The sequence below is a fragment of the Podarcis bocagei genome, assembly GCF_964188305.1.
Source record: "Podarcis bocagei genome assembly, chromosome: 3".
In the NCBI taxonomy this organism is placed as follows: domain Eukaryota; kingdom Metazoa; phylum Chordata; class Lepidosauria; order Squamata; family Lacertidae; genus Podarcis; species Podarcis bocagei.
In genome coordinates this window covers 85754052-85766126 of record NC_138127.1, presented here as the reverse complement: position 1 = coordinate 85766126, position 12075 = coordinate 85754052, and the positions used below count along the sequence as shown (strand labels likewise).

At 41.3% G+C, this 12075-nt stretch overlaps 1 protein-coding gene across 4 annotated transcripts; it reads right to left on the bottom strand.

The window, feature by feature from the left end:
• Window positions 1-896: 896 nt before the first annotated feature.
• On the bottom strand, window positions 897-11851 carry LOC308582696 (uncharacterized protein). 4 transcript variants are annotated; one of them, XM_081186131.1, is made up of 8 exons: window positions 11672-11851; window positions 9910-10001; window positions 8640-8732; window positions 7888-8019; window positions 6784-6915; window positions 4799-6484; window positions 3060-3137; window positions 897-1109 (listed from the first exon to the last, which is right to left on the bottom strand). In XM_081186131.1, exons 2-6 carry the CDS (start codon window positions 9987-9989, stop codon window positions 6397-6399), a joined length of 525 nt encoding a protein of 174 aa, XP_081042257.1. In that variant the 5' UTR covers window positions 9990-10001; window positions 11672-11851; the 3' UTR covers window positions 897-1109; window positions 3060-3137; window positions 4799-6396. The 4 variants fall into 4 exon arrangements, with proteins under 4 accessions (XP_081042257.1, XP_081042256.1, XP_081042258.1 ...); XM_081186130.1 differs by having other exon boundaries at window positions 3060-6484; XM_081186133.1 differs by lacking the exon at window positions 897-1109 and having other exon boundaries at window positions 3077-3137; window positions 4799-4874; window positions 11672-11850.
• Between the last annotated feature and the right edge of the window lie 224 nt (window positions 11852-12075).

Genomic DNA, 12075 nt, shown 5'->3' with positions numbered 1-12075 from the left:
ATTTAGCTCAGGAAATCAAGTTCTTTTTCTCATTATTGCTTTGAGCAACATTTGAATAGTATTCTTTCTTTACTGAAACAGTGTTTCAAAGAAAGTTGTTTTCCTAAGAAAAAGAAAATCACAAATAGCCAACGCTTTCCTAGGTATAGGCTGTCTCTTAGCAACCAGACTCAAGGTAGCTAGGATACAGAAAATACAAAGGGAAAAAGGTTTCTACTCTGCCAGAGCACAAAAAAGACGCCTGATACAGGGATTGGTCAGTACATGATCCTACTGCCGTAAAGGCAATGAGTGTCTAGCTAGGTATCTATTTGTATTGAGAGCTCCCCATGTGGTTTGGCTCGCAAGAAACTACAGCAGGGAGACCGAATTACCAGTCATGTTTAGTTAATGGTGGGGTTACTTTTACTCCACCCCATGTTGATAACTTTAGCCAGAAAGTTAAAAGTGCTACATATCTTCTCAGCAGCCATAATAGTGCCAGGGCAAAATAAGCCAGCTATGTATCTTGTGCCAGTTTAACAGGAGCTCCATTGGACCTAAGCAAACCATCTGACATAAGCAGCTTGAGTGCAAGAGAAGATGAATAGGGCCATAGACAAGAGCATAATGTAATCTTGGGTAGCAGTTGTTCATTTAAAGGGGTTTGTTCGGTAGGAATAGATGCTGGATTTTATTCAAATACAACTAGGATTATTCTGTAGACCTATTCATCCAATTCATCTCAGGTCAGACAGGAAACTATATCCACCACTGCGAGTTGCAGCATGGAAGAAAGCATGCAGTGAATAATGTATATATTCATATGAGCCATTTCCTTCTTCCCAATGATGCTAGACAGAAGAGTAGTATTTCTGTACTGTATACACCTTGTAAATACTTCCATCACACAACAATCACAGTGCTTAGATACTTTATTAGTTTCTCATTCATTGACAACAAAATACATTTTTGTCTTTAAAATGAATTGATCTTGGGATGTAATTTATTGCAATAGACAAAACATTCCTAATATATTACACACACACCTTGGCTCAAGTTTGAATCAAGATCAGGCTACTGTGAAATATTTATCTACCGTGTTTCTCTCAAGGTCTGTGAAATGGTCCCTATGGAAAAAAATTGAGTTAACTGTACTTATAGAGTTACCGACAAGGGGAATAATTCAGCAGGAATTTCTTCTGCAGAGACCCCATTGAAATTAACAGGATCAGTGTAAAAATACCAAAGATGAGAGATCTATCAATGACTATTCCTCCTGGTAACAGAAACAGTATCTCTGAACGCTGGGTCCCTGGGGCAACCTACCACATTCATGCTCTGCTTATGGTTCTTAAAACATCCAGATTGTGGCTAAAATAACAATACACTGGCCTTTCTAAATAGGGCGATAGACTCTCAGAGCAACTTACAAAAGCTTCTCACAATACAATTCAAGTATAGTATCAGAAACATAAATACCATGGAATTGGATCTGGACTAATTCTGCAATCCTATATAAATCCAGTGGGACTAACCTCTGAATAAACAAATGTAAGATTAGTGCTAGTTAGCTTAATTTATTAATGAGTAAGTCTGAATAATCTTATACATGCCTAATAAGTGATACAACAAATAGGGGTGGGGGGAAGATGATTATAAATTATGTGTTCAGACATCTAAATGTTGTCAATTGGCCTTACTCCCAGGTAAGTCTGGATTCAGCAAATGATGCTAAGATAATTCAAGTAGCGTGTTTTGCCCTCATCCTTGCTTTGTCTTTACTAGTGTCAGCCTTTGACCATCATGTACAACATCATGACCAACAATACCCACTGAGGACTTCTTAAGTTAAGGAAGGAGAGCCAAGCAGGTTGAACTTGCTTGGCCAATGATGAAGGCATGTGTTGCTCATATTAGGACCATGTTTCCATCATTTCACTTTGCATCAGAGCACTATTACAGTTTATACAGGCACTAGACACTAGCTCTTTCTGCACTCAGTTGCAATTCAGTGCAAGTAGAATTTTATCAAAAGGAGCAGGGAACCTCAACCTAATCTTCCTGAAAAGTTAAAATAGCTGCTGTCAGGGGCTCAGGAACAGAGGCACAGGGGAGAGAGGAAATGGAGAGCGAAGGGGAAGAATCTGAGGGCAGCGTAGGGGAGTATGGCAGTGACCCGAGAGATTCCATGAGCTTCTCCAGCAAATCAGAAGATTCTCAGAAGGAGGCGCCGATGGTCAGGGCAAGGGGGGTCCCAGGGGGGACACACCAGAAACAAGGGGCCAGCGGGGACTCCCAAAGCAGCAGCTGGAAATCAGGACCAGCTTCCCCACCAGAGCGTAGTGGGGGGGGAAGAGTCCCATATGTCAGGGGCAGCGTCTCCTCCAGCAGGGAGAGAACATGAGTCAGGGCTGACCACTCCTCTATCGGAGAGTGGGGGAACGGAGGGGAGGTCAGGCCCAACTAGCCTCCCCGAAGGGGGAAGCAGTGACAGGAGCAGTGTAACGGTCAGGAGGAAGGTTGCCGGCTGGGCGCACGCGCCAAGTTCAAATGTACAGGCGCGCGGGACAGCAGAAAACCCGGATTGGGAACCAGGTCCTAAAGCCCGCTGGAGGCAGGGGGAAGACTCAGGGGACTCAGCGTCAGAAGAGTCTAGGAAGGGCGAGACCCCAGCTGACAGGCGGAGCCAGAGGAGGAAAGAGCAAAGGAAGAGGTGGAGCAAAGCTAGAGTCTTAAACTGGTGTCTGGGGGGGAGGAGATTCAGACGGAGCTTCAGCGGTCTAGAGTTTCAGACGTAGAGCTGCACGCTACGGCTGTGAAAGCGAAACTGGACTTCAATAAAGACTTTTGTATATAACAACGAACTGGCGTTGGTCCTTTGTGAGCTGGGACCTCGGGCAGCTCTGACAGCTGCACTCTCTGAAAACTGATACACTGTTTTGCAGGCTGTTAAGTTCACATCTGCAATGGATGTTCCCCACAGAAATATAGAAGAAAGGTCAGAAAAACAGTTTCACTGTCAAACCATCATCATCATCATTTTTTTGAAAGAGGGCAATAATGAAAGCAAGTGTTACCTTAACAATAGACTTGAAATCTTCCTGCAGAGTAGTATGCTTATACACAATTCAGATGGCTGCAGCAACTTTAATACACTAGAAAGGACAATTAATTCTCAGTCTATACAAACATTTGTGTGATTGCAAGCTTCCAAACTGATTGCTTCTCCATGAACATTAAAAATCAGAAATATGTTAAGTCAGCCTGCTACTGTATTTTAAATTTCTGAACAGTAATCTCATGCAGCTAATAGTAAAAGAAAGGAAAAAGAAAAGAGGAATTCCAAGCCCCAGATCTTTAGTGCTGAATGGGATTAAGAGACAACTGAGGTACTACACCTCTGAAATGGGGTGCAAGCAGAGGGCAAAGCCAAGCTGACTATGTAACAGCATCAAAGCTGTTCCATTCCCCTTCCTTCCCTCAGCTATGCCAGCCTGAACTGGTGTACTGACAGAGAACACCCACACCACCTACCCTGGTTGGCATGAGCTAGCAGGACTTGGGATGTAGTGGTAGATATGCCATACCATGCTACCTTATCATTTTGGATTGCTCTGCCCATCATGTAGGTGAATTGCTGTACTAGAGCACTAAAAGTGTTTGTGTTCTCTCTTATGCTTGGGTTCAATTTCTTTCCATATCAACAGATAAAATTCAGCAATATATTCCTGCTACTAAATGTACAGGCTAGTACTGATTTACTATTACCAAAGCAGCTTTGCTTCGCTTGCTCATTACTCTTGTCAGCAGTTGGTATAGAATAATATAGAAGACTGAACATACTAATCCTTTTCTCCTTGCATTTTCAAATGCATTGAATGGAGAACAGCAAATACTAGTTCAGTTTAAGGGGGAAATCAAGGGCATGTGGTTCATCTAACAAGATGGGCCACACTCAGTGGTATTTGCAAGCAGAAGGCCAGCTTCAATTTCTGGAAGCACCAAGTTACAGCTATCTCAGAAAACAAGTCTGGGGGAAATCTTAGGAGATCCATGGTCAGTAAGAACAGACATTACTAGGCTGGATCAGCAGGAAACCTATGAGGCCCTTTGGGCTAAGCCACACGAACTTGCCGTACATGCAGTCTCAAGTGTGGGTTAGATAAAGACGCATCTGTGCCAAAAGTGGGTTTGCAAGCGCCTGCAAAGCCCAGTGCACAGCCAACCTTTTGCAAGCCCCAATAATAAGCATGGCACTTGAACCACACAGCCAAAAACAGGTCATCTGACATCATGAGGTCAGGTGACTAACAGATGGCCAACCCCACCCACCTCACAAAGTGGATCTATTATATGTCTCTGTGTTGCAGAGATAAGGATATAGCCTGGTAGCTAGATCATTCCCCACCCCTGGACTAGACAGAGGAATGTTCCAATTCAGTGTAAACATGGCTTTATATGTTCAAATGTTATTCCAAGTAACAGAATTTGTGTATTGCTTAGTAATTTCTGACAGTAACCTTTTCGGTAAAGATCTGCATAAAGCCCAGATTCATTGGACACACACCTGGTTGACCCACCACCATATGCTTGGCAGCTCGGTTTCTCCAACTGAACCTGATGAATCCCTTTTGAATGACTGGGTTCCACTAGGAGATAACTCTGTATATTGGCCGCTAATGTTCTGAGTGAAACAGAATCGAGACTGTGTGTTGTGTATGTGCCCCACTTCAGACATGAATCAAACTCGGATGAATGTGCACTTCACTCAAAGAAAAAGAAAGTGAGTGGGGAAAATGTTTAAATACTGTCTCACCTCAAGGCCTTGATGAAAGCTCTCCCAAAGGTCTGCATGCCATCTCCCACTGGCCTCAAAGGGTGACTATGTTACCCTTCAGAAGATAACAACAGCATCATTCTTTCACCATTGGGCAACATTAGATTACTTTTTTTAAAGTTGCAGTCAATACTGTGTTTTTAAACCAACACAAAGTCAAAACAAAGCATCGTTGCAGTATAATGATTTAACCAAATGAATAGAATAAAGTATTTTCTAATATGTTATACACAGCTGAATTTTTTCACTTTTAAAGAATAAGTTGTGAAGGCTAAATATTAGCTTTCGTGATTTATTGGGAACGTTGAGGTTCTGATCAAGTATCAATCTAAGTCGGGGTTTTGTTTTGTTTTATCAAAGCTAAGGTTAATACAGTTTGTTCATATACTAATTTAACTGGAAGCCAAGTGTTAAGAGTAGGCTATAGACATCTATATATGCTTTCATACCTCAATTTATTGCTTTTCTTCATTTTTTTTACTTTGCTTGTAGACTTTGGACCCAGTGTAGGAACTGCTTAAGTTAAAAAGTCCCAAACTGCACCAGACTGGTAAAAAAAGTTTCTATTCAGCCCTCAGCACAGAAGAACACAGACCGTATTAATGAATGTAAATTTACTGACTGTGATCATCCTTGACATTAAACAGCACTGTTTCAGAATTTTACAATTTTATCTGTCATTTTAACAAGCAAAAGAAGATTTACATGTTCCGTTTTTGTTAAGTTTTTCTAGTGCACAACAAAATCAAATCTAAAGTGATTATGTAATGTACAGAAATCTGTCATTTAAAACAATATGCACACTGCGGATTTTAATATAGCCTTTCATTTTATGTTTTTGATAACATCACCAGTTGTAATTATACAATAGGTCAATTGTTTAGCCATGTACTACACTTAGTTATTACATGCTAGAAATTTAAACACCAAGGTCAAGCTGAGTAACAGAAACAGTAATTAAAAATTTAAACAAAGTCCATAAACTTCTGTTCATTTATAATTTTTTTCTCTATTTCTTAAATTAACATCCACAGTTTGTTTTATCCATTACATTTTGTGCATCGCTTATATTTCCCCACATGATACAGAATAATTGCCCCTTTGAAGTAAGAAGCATCTTGATGAATTTATTGTTACCACATGTAAGTGCATTTGAAACCAGAGTTCACAAGATTAAGAACAAACAAATACATGTTACTGAAACAGATCAAGATGTATTTCCAAAAAAAGAGCTGCACACAAGTTAATTGAATATTAAGTTAAAGCTTGACCTATTCTTAAGATATGCTTCTTTTAACTTTTAGTGTGCAGATGCCAAGGTCCACAAACAACAGGCTTCAAAAGGATATGCTTGAAAGTGTCCAAGGAGTCACAGGTCTTTAGGATATTTTTAAAAAATATATGGCTTTTACCAACTTGGTGCATAAGGGCTGCTGGAAAAATATGGAATATCAAGCACTCTGTTATTTTCTTTGCCTTCTTTAATACTTTATAGGCAATTCTTAGTCCAGCCATTTCAAATGGTCTTAAGGTAAAAAGGATGTATCCCAGTTACTGAATTTAAAGAATAAGCCTCTTTAATAGTATCTGCCACCTGGCGGCCCAGGCCATCTCTGGCCCCGCACAGGTGGCGGAAGGGCTGGTGCACCGGGTCCACTGGGAAAGCTGTATAAAAGGATAAAATCATAATTGTTGTTTTTTCCCCTTCTCAAAAGAGTTACTTTTTAAAAACAACAGACCTAAAACCCTACATTACAATTTGGGAGAATGCTTCCAACATGCATATTTAGAAAGCTTCCAATGTGGTTAAATATTATGCTAACAATAAGTTCTGACTTTTTAAGTCTACGTGATAAGCCTCGTTCTGAATACTTAACCCTCCTCAAGTTTTAAACATTGTTACATAAAATTCTTTAAGTGTAAAGTAAAATGAGCTAAAAAAGGGAGTGGGAAAGGAATCTTACCTGCTTGGAGGTGGGAAACGGCCTCGTGGCCATGGCAGCATCCCTCTGCCTCTGGGGGGAGGAGGAGGTATTCCTCTGAATCCCATTGGTCCAGGTGGTGGGGGAGGTGGAGGTGGGGGAGGAAGCTCAAAACTGCAGAGACAGACCCAACTGACCATCATCATATGACTACTAACCCAGTTATATATCATGTAACTATTAGTTTTGTTTTCCCTGCTTCAGACAGGCATTTTCTTTAAATAATAATAAAAACATACCATATTTCTCCGTCTATAAGATGCCCCAATGTATAAGACACCTCCTACTTAAGAAAATGGGGGGAGATGGCCCCTGTGTACAAGACCCCCCCAATTTTGGACATTATTTTTTAGGGGGAAACCCCAGTCTTATACACAGAAAAATACAGTAATTTTTATTAGAATTTGCTCCTTCATTCAGTTTACATTTTGCCATTCCTCCCAAAGGAGCCCAGGACAGCAATCATATCGATAATAAAACATTTTTAATCTAAAAATTGTGCTTTCAGAGTTGCCAGGAATAGTTGCATGTTTTAACATATTTTCTCCAAATTTCAGATGAGTGTGTGTTCACAAAGAAGTAGATAGATAGACAGATAGATAGATATGGGGGGGGCGCGTAATTTCTCCTTGCATGTACAGGAATGCTTGATCTAACTCAGTAGCTCTCAATCCTAGACTTATCTGATTAGCATCAGCTTTCTTGAGGTATATTTTACAACCCCAAATCTTTCCAAAGAAGCACTCCTGATATTGAGTCACATACAACCTTTCGGTTGCATAACTTAGATTCCAAAAAAACATCAATTGCAGTGTCATCTCCTCAGTGGAAAATCCCCAAAACTTGATCTCCAGCTCTTGAAACTTTTTTTTTCTTTGTGGACCCTCACACAACCAATTCTATGGAATCTGACAAGAAAACAGGGTCTTGTGAATTTTGCTTGCAGAAAGCCCCAAATTCTGCAACTAATGCAAATTGCATATATAAAACATATGGCTAGGTGAATCAACCCCAAGCACAGCCCTGCATTACCCAAAACTACAGTCACTGTTTTTAAATATATTTGCAGTTAACCTCAATACTAACCATGGTGGGGGTGGCAGAAAAGGCACTCTCATCATTCCTCTCCGAGGAAGAGATGGCGAGAAGAGAGGTCCGCCTCGTACTCCTCTTCGCCCTCTTACATCTGAATATGGGCGCATTCTTCCCATTCCACGTCTACAAAAACAAGAACTTTTCAGCACCAATCTAAAAGCATGAGCAACTCAGCAAATCTTAATAAAGAGACAAAAGTCCAGGTTTGCAAATGTGCAGGCTCCTGGAAAAGAGCTTGCAGCCATTTTGGTCCTTTCCGGTCCCTTTTGCTCCTAAGCCATGTGTGAGGTAAGTCAAGGTTTGGCTTAGCTGATCTTCTGAACACAAGCTGATGATTAAGTTCTAACCACATTCTTGGTTACAGCTCAACATATGAAGCTGCCTTATTCCATAACCAAGGGTCAGGAATAAGAGGGGCTACAGTCCAATGACATCTGGATGACCCCATTTTGGCTACAGCCTGAATGGCAGTCACATTCCGGAGTTTCAGGAGCCTTTCCCAAGCCCTACTTGGAAATGCTGGAAGTTGGACCTGTGACCATCTGCAAGCAAGTGCAACACTCATTTCAGTAGGGGAAACGTACCTGCATGCACATCCCTTTAAGCCTGCAAAACCATCACAATTTGAACTTCAACTGTGTATTAAAGCTTTACCAGTTAGGAAGTTTGCACCCTGAAGTTAATGTGTACAACATTATACAATAAGTAAATAATGTACATTAGGTAAAAAATAGAAAGATTACCTTATCGGCCCAAAGCCATTCAGTGATCTGCCTCGCATTTTTCCTCTAGTATAGCCTCTGCCACCTCGGCCTCTTCCCCGACCTCTTGGGCCTCTGAGCATAACAAAGGAGAACATATGAAATTCTGACCACTTTTTTTTGTTCTAAGAACCACAGACCAATTACTATGGCTAGGGGTGCCAACAGGATTTTTCAGGTCCACATTGTATGTAGATTAGGCCCTCTGCCCTACCCATAAAAGAGAACACAAATTTGCAGCAAACTTGCAAATATTTTGTGCCATATGGAAAGCTGTATCCTCCTTTAGCAAGGGTCAAAAGTAACCTGTGGGCCACACAGAACTAACTAACAAGACAGATGAAGTTCTTTGCAGAATTGCATTTCCATACTAGAAGTCTTAACCCACTGAATTTGTGATTTCCTCATAGCTGTGGCACATGAGCCTGCTCTCCCTTCCTAAACCATGCACAGAAGCAGAGTTGCATGGGCTGTCAACCTAGGGTTGCCGTATGTCCGGAATTCCCCAAACATACTGTATATGGAATACTGCAAATATACAGAAAATCTGGAAGTATGGCAACCCATGTTGGCAGTGCAGTTTTTCCATAAAACTAGCTCAAAAACGGCTCACAAATTTGCCCCCCTCACCCTCCCCCAAAAGAAAAAAGCTCGACAACTTTCCTTTCTGGATTTTCAGTTCAAAATATGGCAACCCTATGTCACTCGAAATCTTTCATCAATTGATCTTACCTGGTAATGCTGCATTGTGCCTAGTACCAGTCATGCTCAGAGTGGATCCACTGACAGTAATAGTCAGAGTTAACTTCAGTGAATTAATTTCTATCGGTCTACTCAAAGTAAAATTTAGTTGGATACAACCCACTATGTTGGTACATGACCGAGGGCACTTAGTTTCAGATTACATATATGTAAAAATATACACAAACCCAATGGAAGGGGGGGATGACTGCTTACAATCCCAGTACATATGTACTTGCAACTCAGGATAACGCTTAATGCAGCTGATGAACATGAAAATATACATATATGTTAACGTGGTATTCAACCAAATTTATTCAGAGTAGACCCACTGAAATTAATGAACACAACCAAGTTATTTCCATGAATTTCATTAGAACTACTCTAAGAAAAACTTAGATGAATACCACCCTTCAAGATGCCATAAGACTCTTTCTAGATTTTATAAAACATTTTTCATTGTTTAAATATGACATTTAACAACATCAGCAACTTAGGAATTATGTCTCACCTTTTTTTTGTTTCAGTCACTTGTATGTTTTCTGGAGCAGATTCAGGCTGATCCATTAGGTCTTCAGCTCCTTCCTCCATCTATTAGAAATACTGGAAGGGAAAATAAAGTCATGTTTCAACATAAAAGTTTAAGAATCAAATTTGCCCTAATGTAATTTTGGAGGTTTCAGCAGAGTCTTAAAAATAGTTACCAACAATTATGCACCATCTTATTGATACAAAGAGAAATATCAAAGCAAGTCTTCTAGATAATCTTACCCAAGTCTGTGCCTTGTACCATACGATGCAACTATGAATACAGTTTCAAAACGAAGATGTCAGAAATAGGCAGATGCAAGGCTGCTGGGCCAACAGCAGGGGTGGGGAACTGGATCCAGCCAGCCAGAGGGCCAGCCCTCCACAGGCAACTTTAATTGGTGGGCACCCCTGCCCACCTATCAATCACAGGACATTGTATGATGTCAGGTGATTCTATCTGTAGATTCAATCAGATCTTCCCTTGCAGCCACAGCTTGAAATCAGTTGCAGTGCAGACAGGCAAAACAGCTCATTTTTTATCTTGTAAAGGAAGAATCGGGAACACAACCATCGCAACATCTGCTACTTGAACTTTCCTAAATCTGACATCATATATGACTTCAGATGGAAGGAAGGTGGATGTGACTGACCTGGTCAACCATGAGGCTTGGGAGATGTAATGAGACTCATGAGCCACTTTACATTGGCCAACAGGAAAATTCCACCACCACTCTCAGTGAACGCATGGAAAGGTACTGTGTAGGCACTACTATCGGTAACACAGAATCAGAGAACAATAGTCCCCTATTAGAGAAGAGGGGAACATGAACCACACATCTCTCTTTTAAGAAATTATTCTTTGCATTCTATTAAGTATTGCTCAAAGATGGCATGTATCATGAAACTGACTAGCACAGTTGTAGTACAAGAGGGTAGGAAAGTGGAAAATGGAGTTTATTCATTATACATTAAAACAATAAAGTTTTATGCTTTGTTCAAGACAATTTAAAGGTATTTTGTTGTTGTTTAGCAAAGTTTAAAACAGATTACTTAGATTTCTTGTTGTTAGGGATATAGCAGAAGAAATGGGCTTGAAGGATTCCTGTCAGCAGAGGTCGGCACTTTTGGTTACCCTAAAATTTTCCATTACAGTGGTTACTACAAGAATTCTCTAACCAAGAACAAGTTTGTGGTTTCCTCATCCCTCCGCATCCCTTTTTCTTTTTGTGCCATTTATTTTCAATTAAAAGTCTGACATTTCTAAGCTGCTCTGGAAGCCTTTTTTCAGCTGAAGAGCTGGCCAAAGGGGTTTTTAAATAAACTACGTTGCATATTTTGCTGTATTTTATATTATATGACCTTTTTTGTATAACTTACTGCAAACTTCTGATTGATGTTTTAAACTAATTCCCACCCCCAGCAGTCTGGCTCTGTTGATCTATTGTTTATCAGGCGGATATTTTAGTTCTAAAAAGGTTTGCTGTAGATCTCTTAGGTGAGAGTAGATACTGTATATTTGTTGGTCAGTTGGTTTACGGTATAAGGTGGTTGTCTATACGCCCATCCTGTATTTTTATAGTAGTGTCCAAAAATTCTGGCCGGTTCCCCTGAGGGAAAAGACGCATCAGGATCAGGCCTTTTATGCCTGACGCAGCGAGGCGACGGTTACACAGTATATGCTCCAGGCGCGCGGAGGAGAAAACGAGGACGGAGCAGAAGCCGCGGAGCGAGGGAGGACTTACCCGGCTCGACGCTTTGCCAAACGGCTGACAGAAACAACGTCGCGGCCGCGCCGAAAGGGGTGGGAGGAGAAAGCCGCCTCTCCTTCTCTCGTCTTTCTCGGGTTCAGCCCACAAACAAAACGCTTTTCAAAATGGCGCCTCGGCAAAGTCTCAGGAGAGGGACCGAGCCGCGAAGCCACGCCCCCCCCCCCAGGAGGAGGAGCCCGGGGAACAGCTTCGTTTCGGCAAGCAGCTGCCGTAGCTAGGCCCCGCCTTCTCTTACGTCCAAGTTGCGTCAGCGGCAGGGCTGCGATTGCCGCAAAGGATTCTGGGCACTGTAGTCCGCCCCCTCACAGAGTTACAATCCCCAGCGAGGCTCAACGAACCCTAGAACTGTCTCAATAATACGTGTATTAAAGAGAGCA

Excerpts from the sequence above, each read along its gene's own strand:
- LOC308582696 (XM_081186130.1), bottom strand. The coding sequence starts at position 9,989 with ATGGAGGAAGGAGCTGAAGACCTAATGGATCAGCCTGAATCTGCTCCA. Across the intron at positions 6,916-7,887 it reads TTTCTGCCACCCCCACCATG|TTTTGAGCTTCCTCCCCCAC; the intron begins GTTAGTATTGAG and ends CTGTCTCTGCAG. Across the intron at positions 6,485-6,783 it reads CGTTTCCCACCTCCAAGCAG|CTTTCCCAGTGGACCCGGTG; the intron begins GTAAGATTCCTT and ends CCTTTTATACAG.